Source organism: Hylobates moloch, unplaced genomic scaffold (genome assembly GCF_009828535.3).
Source record: "Hylobates moloch isolate HMO894 unplaced genomic scaffold, HMol_V3 SCAFFOLD_3, whole genome shotgun sequence".
NCBI lineage: Eukaryota > Metazoa > Chordata > Mammalia > Primates > Hylobatidae > Hylobates > Hylobates moloch.
In genome coordinates this window covers 142,682,112-142,709,272 of record NW_026652278.1, presented here as the reverse complement: position 1 = coordinate 142,709,272, position 27,161 = coordinate 142,682,112, and the positions used below count along the sequence as shown (strand labels likewise).

At 38.1% G+C, this 27,161-nt stretch overlaps 1 protein-coding gene across 5 annotated transcripts in view; it reads right to left on the bottom strand.

Moving 5' to 3' along the window:
- FHIP1A (FHF complex subunit HOOK interacting protein 1A) overlaps positions 1–27,161 on the bottom strand; it is a 275,632-nt gene that overhangs the window by 88,730 nt on the left and 159,741 nt on the right. For 4 of the 5 annotated variants that reach the window (XM_032148264.2, XM_058436820.1, XM_032148254.2 and 1 more), the window contains 2 exons: positions 23,012–23,238; positions 11,131–11,757 (listed from right to left, as the gene is read on the bottom strand). In XM_032148264.2, the coding sequence (XP_032004155.1) occupies positions 11,131–11,757; positions 23,012–23,113 (729 nt within the window). In that variant the 5' untranslated portion in view covers positions 23,114–23,238. The remainder of the gene's footprint in view (positions 1–11,130; positions 11,758–23,011; positions 23,239–27,161) is intronic. The other variant, XM_058436821.1, reaches the window with a different exon arrangement.

Sequence of the window (27,161 nt, the reverse complement as noted above, 5' to 3'; positions counted from 1 at the left end):
CATACTCACTGATCTCACTGTCTAATGAGAGATTAACGGGTAATTAAAACAGTGTTAGAAATGCTCAGAATACATAATAGAAAATATATGGTGCTGTAGGTGTACAAAAGACTCTTAACTCAGATTTGGAGGGTTGGCAGCAGGAAATAGTCTCAGAAGAAGTGATATCTAAGCTGGTGAAGAGTACGTAGGAGTTAGCCAGAAAAAGAGTAGGGGGAAGAATATTCCAAGCAGAGAAAACAACATATACAAAAGCTCAAAGGAGAAAGAAAAGATGGTATTCTCCAGGAACTAAGAGAAGCGCAGTATTGTTAGAGTGCAGAATTACAGGTAGAAAGAGGCTGGCAAGGTAAATGGGAATCAGATCCTGCAGGATTTTATAGGACAACATGAGGAGCATGTGGGGCATCCAAATGGAGAGCCCAGTATTCAGATACGTGGGGCTGATGCTTAAAAGAGAGCTCTGGGCTAGAGACGGAGCCATCAACATGTAGATGGGAACTCAAGCCATATGAACCAGACAGAGAAGGAAAGGGAGATTTAGACAGATGAGATATGACAAAATAATCCACAGTGCCTGGCATCACGAACAGAAAGTCAGAAGGAGGTGTGGGCCTAGGTATGTTAAACTTGGAAAAAAATTATCTGTAGACTATTGTTGCCTTCCTTTTCCCCTTGTCCTGTTCCCACAGCACTCTCTGTATCCCTTTGTGTAGCAATCATCTTTCTTGCATGTATTAGTGTATTGCCTATCTCCTCCATCTCTCCTGGTCTGACTTGTTCATTCCAGTCCACAATGGAGGTATGGATGATTTGTCTAGTCAGGTATGTTGAGTTTCAGATGCTAGGAGTCCTTCCCATGAATAACACACCCAACTCAACAAGAGAGTACGGGTCAGGGAGGTCTTAACATGGAAAGACCATATGAAGTCATGGGAGGGCCTAGGTGGGGTGGGGGAGATGGTATAGGAGCCCCCAGTGGAGTATAAAGAACAGGGAGACAAATAGATGAACCATTTCAGTACTAGAGAAATCAAAAAATTATATACAGTTCTCTGTTCTATTTCCTGGCAACCTTTAATCATTCATTCATTTACTAACTCATTAAAAAAAAAAAATACCGAACACTTACTTCAGGCCAGGTACTATGTTAAGTACGGAAAATACAACCGTAAACAAGACAGTACATTTATCTCTTTTTAAAAAATCAGGGCATCTGTGGTCCCAAAGGAGAATGTCCCCTATTTAAAGTGAACATACCCACACAAATCACTTTAATTCCAGTTTTGAATGTGACCCAAATGAGTTGCTTCTTATAAATTAGAAACCTCTGGCAAAAGAGAACAGAGACCAAAAGTTCTCCTCGAAGAGAAATCTAATCTTGATGCCACATTTTTTTAAATCAATTACACTTGCTAACTCATGCTAAATTAACCAAAGAACAAAGGCTTTAATTCTGCATACTCCTGATTTCTTAACCACTTTGAGGCTTTGAAGATGAATTCATAAAGACAGGCTTAATTTGTCTGACTAAAAAGCTAGGAATAACTATTCAGTATATCAATATAATTACAGCAACATTAATTTTCAAATTACATACATCAGTGACAGTAATTAAAAATAATACATATGTAATATTCACTTTTTAAAATGAATATTGTGAAAGGGCATGGCTGAGATGTGAACAGAAGCCTGCCCATCCAGAAGGTAGTCCCTGTACAGAAGGATACTCTCTATGCACAAGGATACTCCCAGAACAGAAGGACACTGTCTGTACAGAAGTGACAGCTGAATAGGAAGTCCTGCCATGTTCCTGCCACTACAAAAAGTGCCTCTGCTATCTCCTTCAGCATGGCAAAGAAACAGGGGAGAAAATATTCTGCAGAATAAAGAGTATTACATAGTCTTAGAAACAAGATTCTAAATCTTTATGGTATTTATATCCTCCCTTCCTAGACTGTGCACAGAGTTCAGATTCATTCACCCAGACTGCACATATTTCTAGAACACAGACTGTGGACCAGACATATGCAAGATTGGTCCTGGGGAAAGAGTAGTGAACAAGTTGGACCAGGAAAGATGGAGAAGACGGCTGATAAACTAATACATGAAAGAAAGATAATTACTACCCAAGGGGATATGGAGTGCTGTGGGAACAGGACAAGGAAAAAGAAAGATATCAACAGGTCTGTAACTAAGTTTTCTAGGTTAAGAGATGAATAGCATCTATTTACTTTTAAATTTCATTTTTTAACTTAGAATTAAATTATAAAAAGTTTAAATATAGATGTATTCAACAGCTCATTTAAAATAAAATTCCCATCCACTATTTTAGCCTTTCATTGATCCTCAGATTCCCATCCACACACACAAAAAAATTGCAAAACATTCTATTTATTCGCAACACATTAAGCATTAACCCATTTTTCACTTATTTTCCACTTATTTGCACTTATTTTTCACTTATTTTACCTCAAGAATCTCTTTAAAAGAAACTAACCACCATGTAAAACCATAAGGATAACAACAAACAAAAAAGCAAACAACTTCCCTGGCAGCAGTATAGTGTGGCAGTTGCTGAGACCAAGGACTTTAGTATCAGACAAATGCAGTTTTGAACCAGACTTTGCCACTGACAGGCAGTTATTAAAGTTCTCTAAATTTCCATTTCTTCACTAAGTTGTTGCCAGGATTAAAGAAAATAATGCATCTACCAAGATTAGCATAATGTTTTACACATAGAAATGTTTCCAATGAAGGAAAGAAAGATGACATACCAAAAAAAAAAAAAGAAAGATGACATGCACAGAGCAGTGAACAAGTAATGTTTAACTTTAAACATCTAATGATATCTGGTTAATTTTAGCAAACACAAAGATTTTTGGCAGATGGCTTTAGTCTGAAGCTCACAGCATAACACCTGGTAGGGACTATTTGATGCAACTTGCCAAAATAAAAAGCCTCATAAATTTTGGATATGGGATAAATAACATTCTACCTGCGGCTGTGTACCTAAAGGTTACTTGCTTTAATTTGCATTACTTGATTTATGCATACACTGTTTTCTACATTTGCCAATATATAACAGTGGCATGAGCTTAACCATCAATATTTAGTTTAAAAAAAAAAAAAGTGACAGGGTCATTTAGTCCCCATCCTTTTGTTGGCACCAAATTGTTCCCTAGAGTATCTTCATTCTCCTTCTTTTCCTGGGAAAGCACATCTTGAGCTATGAGGCAGCAGAACCAGCAAGCTCTTCCTATCAACTATAACAGTAAAGGTTCCAAAAGTGGTCCGATTTCCTGAAAGAGTCATTACCCTTCCAACAGCCTGATGCTAACACACTTTGACAATCATACTAATTAGAGAAACCTTTTTGTCAATTGCAGTCCTTAGCTGGATGGTTAATAGAGTATGCTTTTATCTTCAACATAAAGAGTCCTTTTTTTTAATTATGTTGTCAGATGTAATTATAGAAAACTGGGTACAAATGAGATTATGGGATCTATCCTGAGGGGCAACTTAACACAATGAAGCTCGTGTTCCATTCTAGCAAACAAGGTCAGCTGGAGATGTTGTTTTCCCTCCGACTTTAATGATCTGTATAGTGTTTTAAAATATGTTTTTATAAAAGCAACACTCAACTAAAACCTGCTTATGACACAGTTAAATGGAAATCTAAACATTAAAAATGGTCCATTCTTGTCATATTTAAATTTTTAAATTATGAAATATGAAAAATATACAAAACATAATAGAAACCCATTGCCAAGACTTCACAGATTTTAACATTCTGCCAAAATTTCTTCAGAACACTCTGATTTTTTCAAACAATAAAAATTACAAATAGAACTGCACCCTACTCCAATCTCATTATCATCCCGTCTCCTTCCTTCACCCCCAAAAAGCCACAGTCTTGAACTTAGCATATATTATTATCCTTGTGGTTATTTTGTACTTCTACTGTATACATATGTATCCAAAAAACAGCATACACTAAGATTCTGTGTTTTAAAATTTTATGTAAACTCTGGACGGGCACAGTGGCTCATGCCTGTAATCCCAGCATTTTAGGAGGCTGGGCGGGCAGATCACTTGAGGTTAGGAGTTTGAGACCAGCCTGGTCAACATGGTGAAACTCTGTCTCTACTAAAAATACAAAAAAATTACCTGGGTGTGGTGGCACACGCCTGTAGTCTTAACTATTCGGGAGGCTGAGGCATGAGAATCACTTGAACCCAGGAGGCGGAGGTTGCAGTGAGCCGAGATCGTGCCACTGCACTCTAGCCTGGGTGACAGAGCGAGACTCTGTCTCAATAAATAAATAAATAAATAAATAAATAAGTAATTCAACATGTTTTTTGATTTACTGCTGTTCATACATATAGTTACATGGTAATACACATGATTCATACACTTTGAATGCTGAAAAGTATTCCACTGATGTATGAATAAACCAGTTTATCTTTCACTTCACATACTTATATTTTTCTGTTTTTCAAATCGCTGTTTTATTGAACATCGTTGTATATGTATCCTTGTACATAAGTGCCAGATTTCTCCAAGCCAGATATCTAGAAGGGAAGTTGCAGGATCACACAGTATGCAAATATTCAGTTTTACCAAACATTGCCATACTGCTTTCCTGAGTTACTATACCAATTTATATTCTCAAAAGTTCTTGTTTTTTTCACACTCTTGACCACACAGTTACCACTGAATACTTACTACTCTGATAAGTATTAACTGGTGTCTCATTGCATCACCAATAGTGGGACAACTTAACACAGGCCCCTTGCAGTAAGTACATAGCATCGCTTGTAAAGTAACCTTGCCAAAAATATTTAATCTAAATTTAACTGGGCATGTAGATCTAAGTATCCAATTTGCAGGAAATGCAGGGTTAGGGACAAGTCAAACTACACAAGAAACAATCAAACCCAGAATGTGGGGGTGTTTTATAAGACAATGGCTTGGTCTCTTAAAAAGTCAATGTCATGGGGAAAGAAAGTGGCAGGTTGTTATTATTAACGGAGACTGAAGAGACCTGATAGCTAGATGGATATCTTTTATTGGACTCTACAAAGGAGGGGAAAAAAGCTATGAAAGTAATTTGGGGCATAGTAGGAGAACTGGATACTAGATCGTATTAAGGAATTATTGTATAATGTTCTTAGGTACAATAACAGTATTGTGGTTATGTGGGAGAATGTCCCCATTCATAGGAAACACAGACTAAAGTATCTAATGTCTGTAACTTAATTTCAAATGGTACAACAAAAACAAATAAAAGCATAAAATACCAAAGAACGGCAAAATATTAACAACTTTGAATCTAGGTGGGGTGCATACAGTGTTCATCTTAGTGTTTTAAATTTTCTGTATTTTACTTTTTCTCATAATAAAAAGTTTTTAAAACATAAATTGCATCAACTTTATAGATTAATTTGTATGAATGTCTCATCTATACACTATCTACAAGCTGTAGAGCTTTCCATTTATTTAGATCTTTTATGCCCTTTATAATTTTCTCCGTAAAGGCCTTTCATGTATTTGTTGGATTTACTTCAAGATATCTTATGATTATGTTGCTTTTGTAAATGGTATTTTCTAAATTGCCTTTTGCGTACTGATCAAGTGAACCACCTGAATATTTTGATTTGTTACAATACCTGCTCTCCTTTAACAGCAGAATTACACAACTGAATTAGACAATTCAAATAAGCTAAAACCCAAACCTCAAAACTGCCGTTTTTCAGAGGTTTTCTTTAGAGCAGTTTAAGGTTCATGACAAAACTGAGAGGAAGGTACAGAGATATCCCACATACCCGCTGCCCCAACACATGCACAGCCTCCCGGATTATCAACATCCTCTACCAGAGTGCTACATTTGTTACAACTGATGAACTTACAGTGACACATTATAGCCACCCCAGAAACCATAGTTTACATGAGCGCTCACTCAGTGTTTTACATTCTATGGGTTTGGACAAATGTATATTGACATGTACCCACCATTCTAGTATCATACAAAGTAATTTGACTGCCATAAAAGTCCTCTGTGCTTTGCTTATTCATCCCTCACCCTGCCCCAATGCTCAGGGGAAAAAAATTATCTTTTTACTGTCTCCATAGTTTTGCCTTTTCCAGAATGTCATATAGTTAGAATCATACAGTAGGTAGCCTTTTCAGATTGGCTTCTATCACTTATTAATGAGCATTTAAGGTTCCACCATATATATTCATGGCTTACCACCTCATTTCTTTTTAGCTGAAAAATATTCCATTATCTGCATATACCCCCACTTTATTTATCTATTCACCTGCTAAAGGACATCTTGGTTGCTTCCAAGTTTTTGATAATTATAAATACAGTTTCTACAAACATCCGTGTGCAGGTTTTTGGGTGGACATAAGTTTTCAACTCCTTTAGGTAAATATCAAGGAGTGCAACTGCTGGACCACACGGCAAGAGTATGTTTAGTTTTGTAAGAAACTGCCAAACTGTCTTCCAAAGTAACTGTACCATTTTGCATTCCCATCAGCAACGAATGAGAGTTTCTACTCCACATCTTGCCAGCATTTGGTGTTGTCAGCGTGGCCCCTGCACACTAACTGACTGTTGAACTCCCACTCCACCACCCCATGTTCCTATGACAACAAAATACACTAAAACTAGTGGTCATTTTCTTGCTGAGAAACAAATTAATTTGTGAAACTAGCAGTGGAGGTCTTATCACATGCCATGATTCCTTGGAGCAAAATCAACCTGAAAAGCTAAGAATCAGAAAACACAGGTTTTACCAATCTCTCAGGATATGCTCCTAAAACAACTAAAATCGTTCTTTTTTTTTTTTTAGTATAAAATTACACTTTTTATTTTTCTGCTTAATCTTGTTTCTTTTATCCTCAGTTAAATGTTATCACCATCCACCCCGTTGCTCAAGCAAGATCATCCATGATCCCTTCCTTTGCTTCACCCAATCCATTAGCAAGTATAGACCATTCTACTTTATTATTATTATTATTATTATACTTAGTTTTAGGGTGCATGTGCACAATGTGCAGGTTTGTTACATATGTATCCATGTGCCATGTTGGTGTGCTGCACCCATTAACTCGTCATTTAGCATTAGGTATATCTCCTAACGCTGTCCTCCCCCCACCCCACAACAGTCCCCGGAGTGTGATGTTCCCCTTCCTGTGTCCATGTGTTCTCATTGTTCAATTCCCACCTATGAGTGAGAACATGCAGTGTTTGGTTTTTTGTCCTTGTGATAGTTTACTGAGAATGATGGTTTCCAGTTTCATCCATGTCACTACAAAGGACATGAACTCATCATTTTTTATGGCTGCATAGTATTCCATGGTGTGTATGTGCCACATTTGCTTAATCCAGTCTATCATTGTTGGACATTTGGGTTGGTTCCAACTCTTTGCTATTGTGAATAGTGCCACAATAAACATATGTGTGCATGTGTCTTTATAGCAGCATGATTTACAGTCCTTTGGGTATATACCCAGTAATGGGATGGCTGGGTCAAATGGTATTTCTAGTTCGAGATCCCTGAGGAATCGCCACACTGACTTCCACAATGGTTGAACTAGTTTACAGTCCCACCAACAGTGTAAAAGTGTTCCTATTTCTCCACATCCTCTCCAGCACCTGTTGTTTCCTGACTTTTTAATGATGGCCATTCTAACTGGTGTGAGATGGTATCTCATTGTGGTTTTCATTTGCATTTCTCTGATGGCCAGTGATGATCAGCACTTTTTCATGTGTTTTTTGGCTGCATAAATGTCTTCTTTTGAGAAGTGTCTGTTCATGTCCTTCACCCACTTTTTGATGGGGTTCTTTTTTACTTGTAAATTTGTTTGAGTTCATTGTAGATTCTGGATATTAGCCCTTTGTCAGATGAGTAGGTGGCAAAAATTTTCTCCCATTTTGTAGGTTGCCTGTTCACTCTGATGGTAGTTTCTTTTGCTGTGCAGAAGCTCTTTAGTTTAATTAGATCCCATTTGTCAATTTTGGCTTTTGTTGCCATTGCTTTTGGTGTTTTAGACATGAAGTCCTTGCCCATGCCTATGTCCTGAATGGTATTGCCTAGGTTTTCTTCTAGGGTTTTTATGGTTTTAGGTCTAACATGTAAGTCTTTAATCCATCTTGAATTAATTTTTGTATAAGGTGTAAGGAAGGGATCCAGTTTCAGCTTTCTACATATGGCTAGCCAGTTTTCCCAGCATCATTTATTAAATAGAGAATCCTTTTCCCATTGCTTGTTTTTGCCAGGTTTGTCAAAGATCAGATAGTTGTAGATATGTGGCATTATTTCTGAGGACTCTGTTCTGATCCATTGATCTATATCTCTGTTGTGGTACCAGTACCATGCTGTTTTGGTTACTGTAGCCTTGTAGTATAGTTTGAAGTTGGGTAGCGTGATGCCTCCAGCTTTGTTCTTTTGGCTTAGGATTGACTTGGCGATGTGGGCACTTTTTTGGTTCCATATGAACTTTAAAGTAGTTTTTTCCAATTCTGTGAAGAAAGTCATTGGTAGCCTGATGGGGATGGCATTGAATCTATAAATTACCTTGGGCAGTATGGCCATTTTCACGATATTGATTCTTCCTACCCATGAGCATGGAATGTTCTTCCATTTGTTTGTATCCTCTTTTATTTCATTGAGCAGTGGTTTGTAGTTCTCCTTGAAGAGGTCCTTCACATCCCTTGTAAGTTGGATTCCTAGGTATTTTATTCTCTTTGAAGCAATTGTGAATGGGAGTTCACTCATGATTTGGCTCTCTGTTTGTCTGTTATTGGTGTACAAGAATGCTTGTGATTTTTGTACATTGATTTTGTATCCTGAGACTTTGCTGAAGTTGCCAATCAGCTTAAGGAGATTTTGGGCTGAGACGATGGGGTTTTCTAGATATACAATCATGTCATCTGCAAACAGGGACAATTTGACTTCCTCTTTTCCTAATTGAATACCGTTTATTTCCTTCTCCTGCCTGATTGCTCTGGCCAGAACTTCCAGCACTATGTTGAATAGGAGTGGTGAGAGAGGGCATCCCTGTCTTGTGCCAGTTTTCAAAGGGAATGCTTCCAGTTTTTGCCCATTCAGTATGATATTGGCTGTGGGTTTGTCATAGACAGCTCTTATTTTGAGATATGTCCCATCAATACCTAATTTATTGAGAGTTTTTAGCATGAAAGGTTGTTGAATTTTGTCAAAGGCCTTTTCTGCATCTATTGAGATAATCATGTGGTTTTTGTCTCTGGTTCTGTTTATATGCTGGATTACATTTATTGGTTTGCGTATGTTGAACCAGCCTTGCATCCCAGGGATGAAGCCCACTTGATCATGGTGGATAAGCTTTTTGATGTGCTGCTGGATTCGGTTTGCCAGTATTTTATTGAGGATTTTTGCATCGATGTTCATCAAGGATATTGGTCTGAAATTCTCTTTTTTGGTTATGTCTCTGCCAGGTTTTGGTATCAGGATGATGCTGGCCTCATAAAATGTGTTAGGGAGGATTCCCTCTTTTTCTATTGATTGGAATAGTTTCAGAAGGAATGGTACCAGTTCCTCCTTGTACCTCTGGTAGAATTCGGCTGTGAATCCATCAGGTCCTGGACTCTTTTTGGTTGGTAAGCTATTGATTATTGCCACAATTTCAGAACCTGTTATTGGTCTATTCAGAGATTCAACTTCTTCCTGGTTTAGTCTTGGGAGGGTGTATTTGTTGAGGAATTTATCCATTTCTTCTAGATTTTCTAGTTTCTTTGCATAGAGGTGTTTGTAGTATTCTCTGATGGTAGATTGTATTTCTGTGGGATCGGTGGTGATATCTCCTTTATCATTTTTTATTGCATCTATTTGATTCTTCTCTCTTTTCTTCTTTATTAGTCTTGCTAGCGGGCTATCAATTTTGTTGATCTTTTCAAAAAACCAGCTCCTGGATTCATTAATTTTTTGAAGGGCTTTTTGTGTCTCTATTTCCTTCAGTTCTGCTCTGATTTTAGTTATTTCTTGCCTTCTGCTAGCTTTTGAATGTGTTTGCTTTTGCTTTTCTAGTTCTTTTAATTGTGATGTTAGGGTGTCAATTTTGGATCTTTCCTGCTTTCTCTTGTGGGCATTTAGTGCTATAAATTTCCCTCTACACACTGCTTTGAATGTGTCCCAGAGATTCTGGTATGTTGTGTCTTTGTTCTCGTTGGTTTCAAAGAACATCTTTATTTCTGCCTTCATTTCGTTATGTACCCAGTAGTCATTCAGGAGCAGGTTGTTCAGTTTCCATGTAGTTGAGCGGTTTTGAGTGAGTTTCTTGATCCTGAGTTCTAGTTTGATTGCACTGTGGTCTGAGAGACAGTTTGTTATAATTTCTGTTCTTTTACATTTGCTGAGGAGAGCTTTACTTCCAACTATGTGGTCAATTTTGGAATAGGTGTGGTGTGGTGCTGAAAAAAATGTGTATTCTGTTGATTTGGGGTGGAGAGTTCTGTAGATGTCTATTAGGTCCGCTTGGTGCAGAGCTGAGTTCAATTCCTGGGTATCCTTGTTAACTTTCTGTCTCGTTGATCTGTCTAATGTTGACAGTGGGGTATTAAAATCTCCCATTATTATTGTGTGGGAGTTTACGTCTCTTTGTAAGTCGCTCAGGACTTGCTTTATGAATCTGGGTGCTCCTGTGTTGGGTGCATATATATTTAGGACAGTTAGCTCTTCTTGTTGAATTGATCCCTTTACCATTATGTAATGGCCTTCTTTGTCTCTTTTGATCTTTGTTGGTTTAAAGTCTATTTTCTCAGTGACTAGGATTGCAACCCCTGCCTTTTTTTGTTTTCCGTTTGCTTGGTAAAATCATTCTTAATGCAGTAAAAATTAACCAGAAATGGTAACACATCTAGCTTCCTTTGTTGGCTTATGATGAGCTGATGCTGCTCAGCCAAATAGCATCTCAACTTAGATTGGTCTGCTCCCTCCAAAAGATTTCCTCTAAACATCTTTCCATAGGAAATGCCAAGTACAACTTACTGGGAGAAAAAAAGGTAGTAAGAAAGTATTCATCATTAGCAATAGAAGAGAAAAAAGGGAGTGAGTGGAAAACATGCCAAGGAGAGAGACTTACTGGACAAAAGTAGGTGTTCTCCACGATGTGATGGGCCACCATGCTGTTCTCAGCAGAGAGAGACATGATGAAGAGCAATGCATCCCGAGCTTGCTGTCCTACTGACCCCTCTCGGTGAATGAAGGGAATCAGAAGGGAGAAGATGAGGAAGTTGGCAGCGCCTTGGTCTTCACTAGTGTGGAAGAAGAGTTCTAAAATGGATGGATCTTTGGCAAGAATGGAACAGAGCTGACTGAGTAGGACAACCAGCTTCTCCTCCACAGTGGGGGTGGTTGTTCCTGAACAAGAGCTCAGCAACATCATCAGAGGCTTCAGAATGGGTTTGTGGTGCAGCAGAGGCTGGTGCGACTGGGTGACCAACATCTCATACATCTTTAGCTGCTCGATTTTAGTCTCATCAGTAAATTCCCTTCTCAAGCTCCAAAGGAAAAGTTTCTCCATGATGTTCTCAGAGACCACAAATTCCAGAATCGGCCCCATTGCAGCATCCTTGGCTTGCTCTTCAATCAACAAGAAGAGCATGTGTTCTACATAATTCTGCACAGCACTGGCCTCATCTGGAGGGATGGACCCATATTTTGCCTGGGTGTTCTTCAAGGGGTCATGCTTCTCCAAGATTTTCACAACCTGTAACCAAATCAAACATTTGTCATCCATCTGATGTTTATCATAATTACAAAAACACATCACCACTGATTTTACCAAATCGTCACGAAAAATGCAGGAGCCACCGCCCACAAGATATGTGTGAGCATTGTGTGTGTCTCCCTCTCAAACACTAAAATGAATGAGTTAAATTATAGAAAGCAGATGTCTGAAGATTTTTACTTACACAGTTATAAATTTCAACAATATAAATATTGAAGAAAATAGTATGGTTATATAAATTAAGCTACATGCATTCTTCGGATTATTTATTATGAACATAATTGAGGAAAATGAGAAATTGTAAGTGATATGTTAGATGAAAAAAGCAAGCTATTTGTAGATGTTAGATGCATAATTATGTCAAAGACGTATGTGAAAAATATATGCAAAAAGAATCATTTTGATATTCAAAGTCATGACAAATTCTTAAATTTTTTTCCAGATTGTTGATGTATAATATTGCTTTTTAATTTTAAAACACATTAAATAAGCAAAAGGAAATCATACTACCCATGTTCTCCTACAAATAGAATTGCTTTGGAGATCTCAGCAGAGGAACACAGCTACTCATGCCCTTGACAGAACAATATCCTCCCTTCCCTACTTGGATGGATGCCCTCTTCAACCAAACATGCAGCAACAGAAAAGATTAAAGGAAACTGATAAACAAGAGACATACAACTAGTAGAATCAAGCGTAACATATGGCATGTACTGAAACTAAAAAACGAAGAGTTTGAATGCTGTGTTTCTTTAAGCTTAAAAATTCTGAGACAACCAATTATGAAACAAATTCCTAAAGTTTGGAGTGATTAAAAAGTTTTGGAAATAGAGCTGATAATTAAGCACTTTGGGAGGCCAAGGTGGGAGCATCACTTGAGCCTAGGACTTCAAGACCAGCCTGAGCAAAATAGTGAGACCCTGTCTCTACAAAATAACTTTAAAAATTAGCTGGGTGTGGTGGTGCATGCCTTGAGACTCTGAGGTATTAGGATCATTTGAGCCCCAGGAGGTTGAGGCTGCAGTGAGCCTTGATCGTGCCATTGCACTCCAGCCTGGGCAACAGAGAAAGACCCTGTCTCAAACAAAACAAAAAACAAAATTGGTTAAGGTGGCCTATTTTGTTATATATACTTTACCGCAAAAAACTCAATTAACGATTTAAATAAAAATCCCTAAATAGGTCACCTCACAGCCCTGGTCAGCTTCTCTCCTTTCCCACTGCTAGCATCTGAAGGTTTCTCACCTTTCTCTAACAACAGATACTTACTTCCACTTTGCGACCTGAAAACTAAAACCATCTGTTATCTCAACTTCCATTTAACTTCACGACTTAGAATTTCTGGTATAATATTCATTCCATTTACTCCCTTGAAAATATACACATACGATAATTTTTAAACAACCAAACATTTATCAATGACTTTATCTTTGTCCCTTTTTGCCTTTCTGAATTGCATGGAATCTATGTGTCTTTTGCAGTACCCTCCAGGTCCAGTCCTATGGTGTGCTGTTACATGTTCTCTGCGAGTACTTAGGTTATGGAATTTTTGCAAGTCATTAGGGAAGCTGGCAAAGGGATAATGCTATGTCAGCATGCATGAGCAATGAGGGAAATTTATTTCTCAGGGAAATGTCTAAGTCTGTCCCTTGTCAGAAACAGGGAAAAAAATCGTTATAGACCAAGCAAGTCCATCCTTACAGAATAAAAGAATTTCCACAGAATCTATAATCTCTATTGACTTCCATTATGAAGTTGATAATGCTGTGTCACAAAGGCAAAAAATCACCCTAACACCCTTGAGTTGACATTTTTAATAAGGAAGGCCTTTGGCTAGCCCCTACCCAGGGAGTACCTGGCCCACTGACTAGTGGCCACAAGACAGCCACTAGACATCTTCTTCTTTGCTGCACGCCTGACTCCAAAGTGCAACCACTATCCTACAACCTCCACCAAGCCCTCCAGGATTCCTTGCACCTGGTGACCTTCCTAGCAGCAGCAACACTGGGACCTGGTTCTCTCCCATCCCTTTGTTCTGGGCCTTACCAACATCTCAATAGAATGCAATCACAGTACCACACTGGTCCAAAGCGACCCTCTACCTCCATACCACACGTGGTCCAGCCCCAAAAGTCCCTAAATTCAAGCCTCCACATTCTGAAGAACAAAATTCATATCTTATCAGTTCTATAATTTCAAAGTCCATATATTGAGTTTACTTATGAGAGCTATCTTTACAGCTAGGCCTCAGGGTAAACATGTAATTATACTTTTCATGTGTGCCCAGGCTGTCTAAACTATCTAAAACTGGGGCTGTGCTTTATACATTAATGGTGGAGTGGCAAATTAGCTCAATCTTTCTGGAAAACAATCTGGCAATATGTAATAGGAGCTATAAAATTGTTCCTGCCCTTTGACTTGTTAATCTGACTTTGGGGAAAATGCCCCAAGGTAACAACCCAAAAATAATTTGTTAAAAAATGTTCAATTTTCCAATAACAAAAAAAAATACTATTGACTCAAATGGTCAAGAATAAGAGAATTACAATCAAAATATGTTATATCACCATACAATAGAGCCATCAAAAATAAACACTAAATAAATTCATTTTATATCATTAAAATGTAAGTTAAAAAGCAAATACATTGCCAAGTAGATATATGATTGAGTCTAAAGAGATATAAATGAGATTTTAAGGTTAATTAGTTATTCTTTCCTGTAAGTTTATCTAATTTCATAATTCAAATAAAAACAAAGGTAGACAAAGTAATCATGTACTAATGCCCAAAAAAGACGAAACCATTGAGTTTAAAACAATTAGCAATTAGAGATCTCTTAAGTCTCAGCAATTTCTAAGCAATATAAATGTATAAATATGCGTATGTATTTATATCTTATATATACTATATATGTGCATGCAAATATGAAAGATACAGCAAAAGTCTTTATTTACATAACCATAAATTGTATTTTTCTCATTAACTTTCGTTTATATTATTTATTCCAATTCATTCCTTTACAAACAGACCTCCTTTTTTTGCTATGAAAAACCTTAAAAAGAGAACTAAGATTTTTATACAGAATGCAAACTGTTTGGCAGCTTTTAAACTGAAGCATCTTTACCCTCTTTATAGTAGTTCCCTTATACTGCCTTCAGATGGAGCAGATACATTGAAGACCCAGCCCTAACCCACTGGTTTTACTGCCTGGAAGATGGGTGTGTCATAACCAACGTATGTGAGTCATGGAACACACAATGCTCAGCAAAGTGCTGATTATGCTTGTGTTGCCACATGTCCTTAACCTCTCTCCTTAGGACCTTCCCAGGCTACCTCCTTTTCCTTTCCAGGCAGACACACCCATGACCTGCTTTTACAAGCAGGCTCTGGTGGCCCAACCTTGGGACTGGTTCCTATGTTGGCAGGGAATGCCTAAGAAGCTTCTTGACTAGAGCACAATTTGCATTGAAATGCCAAAGAACTTCTATCCCAATGTCCCAAGTTTGTCACTCCGATAGTGTCATAGTTCTTTCGGTTTCTATAAATTGATCTCTGATGTGACCTGGACTTATCCTTATTTTTTTCCTTTTGTGCCCTCTTTTCATATCACTCCCATCAAACTCCAATATTTCTGTGTCCCTGATTTCTGCTTGCTGAGAGTTCCACCCACATACCAACTTTTACCTTCCAGTGCTATGGATGCCACGATTTCATGCTGCTCACAGTGGCTCCCCTGGCCTGGTCTACTCCTAATTACCAGCTGTCTTATACTCTCAACCTTGCCTCATTTCCCATACCTGGCTTCTTCTCAGCTATCTAGACAGTCTCAGGGATTCAGCTCAGGAGAAAAAAACAACACAATTAATGGGGCCGGAGGGATCTCAGTAGGTAAAAGAATGAAAGCAAGCAAAATATACTTTGCAAATATTTCCAAATTATAAAACAAGTTTACTTTGTTAGGCTGAAAATACCATTTAAAAAACTAATCAACACCTTATAAAGCCCACGCTCATTAATTAAGTAAACCAGCTGAAATCAGAAATAGCAACTTAAACATTTTGTGGATCATAGCTAGACATTTGTTGATCTACAAACTTTAAGAAACGCAGACGTGTGTGTGTGTGTGTGTGTGTGTGTGTGTGTGTGTGTGTGTGTGTGTTTGGGTGTATCATTAGCCTTGATCACATATAGATCCTAAATGTAAAGTATCACAATTCCAAAAACAAAGAAACACATAAAAATCAATAGTGTGAACAATGCTGTTAAAAACATCGAATTTATAGAGCTAAACTTAACCTAATTTCAAAGCCATTTGACTTAAAAATGTGAGAATTACTGGGGCTAAATAAGATTAATAAATAGCATATTTCTTTCATTAAGTAGTATCAGATAGTCCTATCTGTATCCCTTATGATGGCCCCTGTGAGCCAATGATAATTGACCTGAATTTCAAATGGGCACAAATTCTAAACAGGAAGTGCAAATGCTTTCAAAATGAAGGCTCTACATAAATCACTTAATTGTACATCAGCTACAAATGATTACCCTTCAGGATAAACACAAGTGTTTCTCTCTCAGGAGACTAGCTTTGATTCCACTTAATATTGTTCTATGTCTTACATACATGCACGTTATCAGTAGGTGATTATTTATGCTACCAAAGTTAGAGCCTAGTTATTTTAAGAAAGTCATATGTGTAAAACCCATACTTTCAAATCCTTTGGAATGCTAAAATAAGGTGGCATTGTGGAAAAAACAAGTTACTATGCAATATTTTCCAACACACTGAAGGGCAAGATTTAGCCATCTAAAGCCAAATTCCACTTAATGTACCAAATAACTACACAAAAGTTTCCATACAGTCCTTGTTCATTACTTAACAGCTGTGTCTTTCAGTATGAAGTGTTCCTTGTGCATCTATTTCCACAGGGAGACCTCTACCAAGTCACTTCTTTTTATATTAAGATAACAGCTTTATAATATGTATTCACTTAACACCAGTTTTTTAATGTCCGCTGCAGTCCTGAGCTCCAGAGGCTTGCCTATATCTTGGATAAAACAGTTATGGAAAGGCCTTATGAGTAATGATCTAAATAATAATATTTCAAAGAACACTAATTTCAACCACAGCAAAAATCAAACTTACCACCAAGCACACAGTAGGAGAGTTGCTGACATTTCAACATGCTCAAGCATTGGATTTATATTTTTATTTTTATTTTTTGAGATGGAGTCTCGCTCTGTCACCCAGGTTGGAGTGCAATGGTGCAATCTCAGCTCACTGCAACCTCTGCCTCCTGGGTTCAAGCAAGTCTCCTGCCTCAGCCTCCCAAGTAGATGGGATTACAGGCATGTGCCACCACACCTGGCTAACTTTTGTATTTTATAGAGATGGTGTTTCACCATGTTGGCCAGGCTGGTCTTGAACTCCTGACCTTAAGTGATCCGCCCACCTCGGCTTCCCAAAATGCTGGGATTACAGGCAAGAGCCACTGCACCCGGCCATGCTCAACCACTTTAGAGTCTGATAGAAGTGTAAGTTAATGCCTTGGCCCTCTAACTTAAGAAGTATAGCTTTGGTTCACTTTACCTTCTACTGTCAAGGCTAGAGCTACCTGTAAGGCTTGGAAGAGAGAGAGAATTTTTTGAAATGTTAACAAACATCAATTTACTAAGATATTTAGAAAATTAATCAGAGTTCTCTAATACTTCCCAACTGTTCATCTCTCAAAGGCTTTACTTAATTTTTCTCTGTCATTTAGTCTACTACAAGGCACAGAGCAAAAGAGTGGAGATGAGCAGAGCAAGGGAATGAGACTCAAATACAGTACATGTGTCAAATCCATGCATGGATGCTCCAGACTTTAGATTCGGGCTACTTGGAGCTCTACACAAAATACCATACCTCCAGTATATTAACTATTTTTCATTATTGTGGGAAGACATTTGACTTAATTTACCAGTCTAGATGGTTCTGTTTTTTCCCATCCCTACCCTTCTCTAAGATGAAAAAGGTTACTAAACCCACTGACTTTTCCTCATCCATCACTATTACTCTATTTGAGCTCTGATATTTTCTTAGCCTAAAAAATTTTTAAACAGCTTATTTTTAAAGGCAGAAGGTAGAAAGAAGTCATTCTGGGCTATTAATTAACTAGAAGCAAAGACAGAAATGGGCATTTCCAACTGATTTGTTTTAACCCACCTCCTCTGTTCTCCTGGCTCTAAGAGCAGAGACCTTTTGGAATTCAATGCTTGAAAGGAGCAGATAGAAAATGAATAGAGCAAGGTCCATGAAGCTTCAGAAAGTACAACTGTGCCATCAAAAATAACTAGTGTAGGGAATTTAATTCACATGGCAGTCTAGTTGAATAGTTTATTGCCTGGTGGGCTAATGCTTCTTACTATTTCTGTCCTCTTTTCCATTCAGATAAAAACAAAGACACAAAGGCAAGAGATAAAAACAACAGTCTACTAGATAATAAACTGTTCTTATAGACTACTATAAAAATTAAGTATATACACACACTCTTCCAGATCATTTAATGCAAGTCCAAAGATCTTGCTGGTGACAAATTATACAGTGTTTTAAAATTAGTGTATGTTGAAAGCTGTTTCCTAAGTTGCCTAGGTCTTTTAAACTTGTATTTCATACTGACTGCCTTTCAGTTCAATCGTTTATTGAACATCTACTATATGTCACACTCTGTTCTGGGCAATGGGGATTAAGTTACAAATGGCCTCTGATCTTGAGGAGCTTGTAATGAGTTTGTGAAGAAGATACTGTATATGTAATTTTAATAAAAAGTGGTTGGGCTACACGCAGTGGCACATCTCTGCAGTCCCAGCTATTTGGGAGACTGAGGGAGCAGGATCTCTTGAGCTAGGAGTTCAAGGCTGTAGTGTGCCATGATCACACCTGTGAATAGCCACTGCACTCCAGTGCAACATAGCGAGACTCTCTCTCTAAAAATATAAGTAATTAAATTAAAAGGTGGTTGGTGTAAGGGTGATAGAATACTAAGGTTAATGCTTGAATATGGGGTGCGAGCATGAAAGAGGGCAGGGAAGGCTTCCTAGAACAAATGACGCCTCAAATGAGGCCTGTAGAAGGACAGGCATTTAACCAGTGGGAGGAATATTTCAGGCAGAAAGAAGAACGAGTGCCTAAAGCACAGAGGGATGAAACAGCATGATGGACACTGCCAGGAGAGGGGGTGGCTAGGAACCCCAAGCAACTTTGCATTTTTGGAGATTAAATGAGAGGCAGAGAGTAACAGAAGCCAGGACATAAATTCTGTGTGTCATCCTGGCCTGTAGGTGGCCAGATGCCACTGAAAGGTTAAACCAGAGGAATGAACCAGACAGATCTGGGTTTGAGATTCATCGCTCTGGCAACTTATGGCACAAGATGGCATCTCAGAAGGTGACAGGAAGTCAGGGGCTATTTTCTACAGCCCAGACTCTTCTGTGTCACTATTTAGAATGCAACTATTCCTGAAAGTCTACTCTAGAATGATTTGCCATGAGATCACTGGACCCAGAAACAGTTGGGAACCTCAAGTGCACCACCGGGCCATTTAAGGTCTCTCCCCTGGCAACTCCCTGGAATCACAGACTGCTTGGATGATGGCTGGTTGTATAACTAGCTGCCTCAGACAGGCTCTAAGGTATAAGTGGGCAAGCAGATCTCTTCCATCAATGTTTGCTTTTTAACTGAAGCTCTGGAATAGAAGCTATTAACAAATAGCAGAACAGAACTTGTCAAATACAAGTTAATTATGTTGAATTTGTACTTAAGTCTCTTAACAAACAGAACTTGGGATACCACAGGCTTTTGTTGCCTTCATTTTTTCCTCTTTTTTTTTTTTTTTAAGATGTTGTCTTGCTCTGTCACCCAGGCTGGAGTGCAGTGGCGCGATTTCGGCTCACTGCAACCTCCACCTCCTGGGTTCAAGCGATTCTCCTGCCTCAGCCCCCTGAGTAGCTGGGATTACACACATCTGCCACCATGCCCGGCTAATTTTTGTCTTTTTAGTAGAGGAGGGTTTCTCTATGTTGGCCAGGTTGGTCTCAAACTCCTGACCTCGTGATCTGCCCGCCTCATCCTCCCAAAGTGCTGGGATTACAGGCGTGAGCCACAGCGCCCGGCCAACACTTTTTGCTAATTTAACATTTAAAAAAGCATTACACTGGCAGGTAACGGGCACCTGGGCAAATAAAATGCTTCCCAGCTTTGTCTATGCCTCATTCCCTACCAGCCTTACAGGTTTTTCTTGGGTTGCCTCAGGGGAACCCAGGGGCTGCAGTCACAGTAGGCCTAGGAGCTTATGTCAGACTTGAGCTCTTTTCCCAATCCTCTGCAACTGCTCTTCACTCACCCCAGCCCAACAACTCACAGCCAAGAGCTAATGTATGAAACTCCAAAACAACAAATAAGTAGCATTCATTCCCACCAACTGAAGATTTCATTCCTTATCTTACTCTTGGTCCCGCATTTCTGCCTGGCTCTGATTTTTTTGCCTTCCCCTCCTTTACATGTACCATCCAAAAAAGCTAAAATTGAGCATTTGTTCCTAGTATCCACTCTCTGAAATATTATTTTCCTGTCTGTCATCAAAACCTTCCTTTTCCATAGCCACCCTAGCAAAATCTCACTTTCTCCATTCCCAGGCCATTTCCAGCCATAATAGCCCCTTCTCTTGACTTAATTCCTGTAATCATGGTTATTCATTTTGTAATAATGTATCTTGCATTGTCATCTGAATTAGCTCATACAGTTTTTAAAGCCCAGACCAAGGCTTATACATTCTCGTCCCACCTGTGATGCCTACAGCAACATGCCTGGAGTGGGGGCTCAGTAAATCTCCACTGAACAATAACACTTTGACACTCACATAAATTTCTTCAACAAGCATTTTCATTCATAAAGATAACAGAAGGGCCCTCAAGAGCCTCTGTAGGCAGAGACTGAGAGCATTTTCTGGATTTATTTAAAAGGAAACGTCAAGCCTAAAAAAGGTTAAAAACACCTGCCCAAAGGTAAAGAAATGGCTGAGCCAACAATAAGACCATGAGTGTCCCAACTTTATAAAAGAAAATTTTTAATGGCCGGGCACGGTGGCTCACGCTTGTAATCCCAGCACTTTGGGAGGCCGAGGCAGGCGGATCATGAGGTCAGGATATCGAGACCACGATGAAACCCCGTCTCTACTAAAAATACAAAAAATTAGCCGGGCGTGGTGGCGGGCGCCTGTAGTCCCAGCTACTCAGAGAGGCTGAGGCAGGAGAATGGCGTGAACCCGGGAGGCAGAGCTTGCAGTGAGCCAAGATCGCGCCACTGCACTCCATCCCCTTCATCAATTTTAAAATAAGTGTCTGTATGTTTAGAAAAAATATAACAATAAATATCCCTCATTTCCTTCTTCTTTTTTTAATATGATTCTGGTACCAATAGTCTTTCAACAATGTGACACATTGTACTGACACATTCCTCACATTTGGAGAAAGCCTGCCTGGGACAGAATCTGACAGGGCAGATGACCCACCTACATATAATCAAGAAGTTGATGATATATCATGTCTTTGGAAAGTGGCACAGAATACTAAATGGATCATATCACAGTTACCCCAGCAGAAATGATTATAATCCAAGGTATTATGCACAAACAAATAAACAAAATGGGGCTGGGAGCGAAGATTACATAGTAGTATAGACTTCCTCAGCCTAATGAAACGACTGGGGCTGAAAATGTTCTCAATTAAAAACATATGATTATACACTAATAGATTTTTTAAATGAGCACAAATAAATAAATTAGTAATCATACAGGTACTAATATACAAATGTATAATGTACATTTTAAACACAAAACAGAAATGTGTAAAAGGTAAAGATAGAAACAGACCTTCTAAAATATTCTTCCTACACCCAATGGACTACTGGGCTCACTTCTTAGGATTCACCACCTCGCCTTGGAGATACTGCTTTAAAATATTTATAAAAGTGCAAAGCCAAAGGTTATTACTCTAATTATCTAGAAAACTCCTAAGTTACTTTCTTCTCTTAACTAAAGCATATGTGCCCTAATGTCCATAGCAAATCCATTAAAATTCTAATGGTAAAAAGTCAGAGAATGCACAAAAAATCAGAGAAGGTTAACACTGGATAGTAACAAGAATCTACAAAGTATAAATGGCTCAGAAGCAGAATTGATTTTGCTTATTTTTTATCTAAACTGTGTCCCCTATAATTGTTGTGATTTACAGGCTCAGTGCTTTAACCCATGTGCTGTTTCCAGCCACAGGAAGGAACTGGGTAGTCATTAAAAAACTGTCACATAAATAGCCACTTACCAGCTCACCTGGGGAGTGCAATGTTGGGCAAGTAGTAAAAAATGACAATTTTATTTATTTTACTACTTGTAAACTCCCTAAGGAAAGGGGCAGGATAGTAAATTTTCTGAACATTCAACCCTTAATTATCCACACAGCAGATCAGAGAAGTCAAAGTAAATAATCAAAAAAAATTTTATAATCACTTTGTAATGAAGACATATATTCAGATATACTCAGGCGTTTTTCATTAAATTACACAGGGACCACCAGCCCCAAAACGGTAGAGCACAGAGATCACACATATGAGCTTTGGAGTCAAGGCACCAAAGCCTAAGTAACGGGCTTAGTAACTTACTAGTTGTATAACCTTAAGCAAGTTATTTAACCTCGGTAATTTTCTATTCCCTCTTCTGTAAAATGAGGAAGCTAACACTAGCTACCTTACAGGTTTGTGGAGAAGATTAAACGACACAAGGCATTTGAAGTACTCAACAGAGTACTTGGTAAATGTTTAATAAATGTGTATTTTAGTATTATTAGAGCTTAAGAACTGGATGGAAATCAGCAGGGAAGAAAGAGAGAGGATGTAATTATGGTCAAGTATATTGCAAAGCGATATAAAAGTCACTTTAAGGAACAACTGCTGTTCTTCTAAAAATATCCAAGGAACATGCATGTACCCTAATTGCTTTTGTGAAAACCATGGTTTTTGACCAGATACCTATTCTAGGAAAGCAAGAAGAAAAAGTTACTTTTCTTCCTATCTGAAAGAGTTTCCCTCCCTGTGTTTCTAGCAATCTAGTTACCTATCACAGAGGTAGAAAACCCTGATTCAGTGTGATGGAGACCCCTGGGGTTACTGAGACCAGCAAAAACAGTGGAATTCATACGTTACCTGTGCCCAGTGGTTTTTAAATACAATCATGCATGTTTCTGGGTCAACTCCCTGTAGGCTCACAGCCTGCTGGAGTTTGCTTTCTGTCGAAACCGATGACATCGTAAGCCTTCATAAATCAATGCTTCTAAGTCATATTTAATTTTCATTAAAATTTGGTAAGCAGTCACTAACTTTCAAGTTTGAGAAATGTAACTTCTTCACATTTCATTGTCACCTTCCAAAACCTGTAATGGCAATAACAAAAAAACGAATTTTATTATGTTCATTAATTAAATAGGAAACTATTAAATTTAAATCAAAGCTTAGACATTCTCAAAGTCCAACACAGAAAAAAATCTACAAAACAGGTATTATACTCAGTCTAAAGGCTCTCCTGTTTTCTCCTACTTTGCTACTAAAAATACAAAATAATAATGCTACCTAAGATACATGAATAAATGAAACAATTATTGGGTTTCTTCTCTCCACTACAACCAGCCACAACCCCCCAAAATTACTATTCTAAAGCACTCAAGCTCAAGTCTAGTTCCTAGAATCAAGTAAGAAACTATTAGGTTGGTGCAAAAGTAATTGCGGTTTTTGCCATTACTTTCAAGGGCAAAAACCGCAATTATTTTTGCACCAACCTATTATGATACCAGTGTTTGCAGAGTTTAAAAACACCCAGTAACAGGAAAACCATGAGTTAACAGCAAGAGAAATAAATGGCTTGATGCAACTTGGGGGAGGTATTATAAAACAGCACCCAGATTCCTGGGTCTAATTTGATTGAATATTTTTTTAAATCAATAGCTGTCAGAATTGCAAGGATTCTCAATCATTTTGTGGCTATAAACTAGGTTAAAGTTTCTAGGTTTTCTGAAAAATAATAGAATTCCAAGTAACCTTGACAAATCAGAGATAGAAATGATCCATCAAAAACAAGATAGTGTTTATTAGGTGTGAGAGCAAGGTAGCACACTTACAAACGAAAAATGAAACATGGAAAAAATACAAAGAAATCCTGACTACCATACAGCAAGTACGGGAAAAAAGAAATTGAGGTCATAGAGTGTACGGTGAATATGATCCATTTGTGTGGCACTGACGAAAGCAGTAAGGCAGTGGTATTGTCTCACTAGTTGGATCAGCCCATAAAAGGACTGGGTATAATTCAAAATATTATTTTTTTTTCGTGTACAGATCGGGAAGAGTTCAGATAAAAGTAATTACAATTACCAGAACCCTGGAAAACAAAAGCCATAATAAAATTTGTAGACTTGTAATGTCAAAAGAAAACAGGGGGTAGCCATTTTCAACAGAGTAATATGAAGGATATTACAAGGAGAACACCAATCGGCTATTCCTCCCTACAAACAGTAAGATGGGACAAAGTGGGCTTCAGAGGAGACTTAGGGGTTAAGTTCCTTGTGGGGAGTAGAATTAGACACTGGAAAATAGTTAAGGAGTATTTAAAACAAACATTTCTGTTAGTAGGAGGGCAACCATTCAACATGAAAAGGTCTTAGAATTTTTAGGACATAAGAACAGAACACTTGCAAGCATAGATCTAAGGAAAGAAACATTTTTGAAAAAGAATGGAGGAGGGCTAAGGTAGATAGAAAGGACGACCTGTTACAAGAAGTACACAAATCACACACTCAAGGAAAACTGCCTGTGTGTTTCTTCTATAGCTGTATTTTACTATTAAAATTGAATTCCCCAAACTAAAATTACAAATAACACAAACTTGTTTTCAATGGACATTGTCCACTGGCAACCATAGCCCTTTGCTACTACTGGGTCCATCTGGTGTTTCAAATATCAGGAGTGGCTATCCCACATATGCAGGGTACACATTCTCCCATCCCCACAGTCCCTGCCACTCCCTGTGATCTTACTGCCAGAACCTTCACCTCATTCAGGTTACCTCATTAGCCCTTATAAACATTTACGTTTACAGCCTTGTTTTAAATGATAAGAGATAAAACAAGATTCTGAATCAACTTCCTCGTTATTCTACACACTACATTTCTGTGAAAATGTCAAGGCCTTTTATTTAGGTTACATAGTGATAATAATGAAGAAAATCAAAGTTTTGGTTTATCCCAGAGATCGAAAAACTACAAGACTCAGATCCTTCCAGCTCCAGAATTCAAAGATTCTTCTTCAAAGGTATGAAAGGAACATACATCATGCCAATTGCTTCTAAATCAAAAACAGAAACATATGCTAAGATCCTTCAAGTTAGTTTTCAGAAGGAATTTACATGCAATCTTCTCAGAAATGGTGAGAATGCAGTATAGACAGGATAAATAGCCAATGTCATGAGCTTACTAGTTTGCTGCTGTTGTTGTTTGTTGGTTGTTGTTGTTGTTGTTTTATTAGAGACAGGGTCTCAATCCATCACCCAGGCTGGAGTGCAGAAGCCATCATAGCTCACTGCAGCCTTGAACTCCTGGGCACAAGCAATCCTCCCACCTCAGCCTCCCGACTAGCTGGGACTACAGGCATATGCCACCGCACCTGTCCAATTCTTTTTTCATTTTTTGTACAGACAGGGTCTCCCTATGTTGCCCAGGCTGGTCTCGAACTCCTGAGCTCAAGCAATCCTCCCGTTTTGGCTTCCCAAAGGGCTAGGATTACAGGCATGAGCCACCATGCCCAGCACAAGTTAGTTTTGATAGAAATAGAATATAAATCTCTGTATTCCCAGTCCAATGCTCTTTCTAGGAAACTATATTCTCCTTTTTAAGGGCTATAGTCACTGGCCCTATTCTCTAAAATAATTTGTAACATTTCTAAGAAAAGTGCATCTCATTTTGTTTATTCTTATCCAGCTATACTTTTGAAACAGATGCCTTAAGAACCAAAATGCACCATGAATGAAGAAACTACAATATAAAGAAAACTTGGGAGAGAAAGAAGGAATGAGGCAACTCAAACAAGATAGGTTTGAGAAGGAAACAAGTATGCCAGAAAATCCTACAAATGAAAAATATTACCTAGCACACCCAGAGAACAACAAAAAGTTGGAAATTTTCATTCTCTCTCTCACTCTGTCTCACTCCATGTTACAGTATTAAAACACTGGCAGGTCACCAGGGCAATATATTAATAAAACTGAAAGAGATGGCTCCATATTTATGAGAGATGTATAAGGACCTATTTCCTCAAGCACCAAGGTGTTCAACACACTGCATTTTCCTGTTACCAGTCTTTTTTCCTTTTTTGTAGCCATTCCAAGCTTTTTATTAAACTCTCAAATCACAGCTAAAACTCCCAAGAGAAGAACAGAGGACAGAATGAAGCCAAAAGCTGTAAGTAGGTAAAGGGGCTACAGTCACTAAAACGTGAGTCTGTCATGAATATGGCATCATCAAACGTTTCTCCTTTCTTTCCCTCTGCACTCTTCAGTCTAGGGTACGTGATGCCGAAAATGTTTCAAGTAAACCTTGCCACTCTTGGCACACATCCAGTCAGCTCTTCCCGTAAAGACACACATGCACATTGACTCAAATTTCATGCCTGAGAGAAAGCTCTACAAACCATTTAGATGCCAAGGAGTGATTTTTTTTATCTTTCTTCAAAAAAAACCACCAATACAAAAAAAATACTCAACGAACTCTGCAACAGTGGGTGCATGTAGGTGTGTGGTGTGGTTGAGCTTTTTGGTTGGGGTAATGGGCAAGAAAGAGATGAGCTGTCAAAATATATATACAATAGCTTGATATTTCAGCATAAATTCTACACTGCAAAGACAGAACTGACTATAGACATTATTAAGTGGCCATATTCATATCTCATTAATATTATATATAAAAATACTTTCCATCAATAAGGAAAGAAAAATTATATTAAATATTGTTAGAGACAGGGATAACTGGACAAAGAATTATATCTATTTTTATTTGCTGTTTTTCAAAAATGTATTTTTTATTTGACTATGAAAAAAGCAAAACATATGCTTCCACCTTACAGAATTATAAAATATATCATATAATCATAAAAGCTCAGATTCTAGCCATCTAAATCACACCTTTTTTCCAATGTAAAAATTTCTTCACTTTTTCCAATGTAAAAATTTCATTCCCAGATAGACATCTTACCCAACTTCAGACTCTTTGGACAGCTACAATAATTAGAAAAGCTAAAAATATGTCAAAAT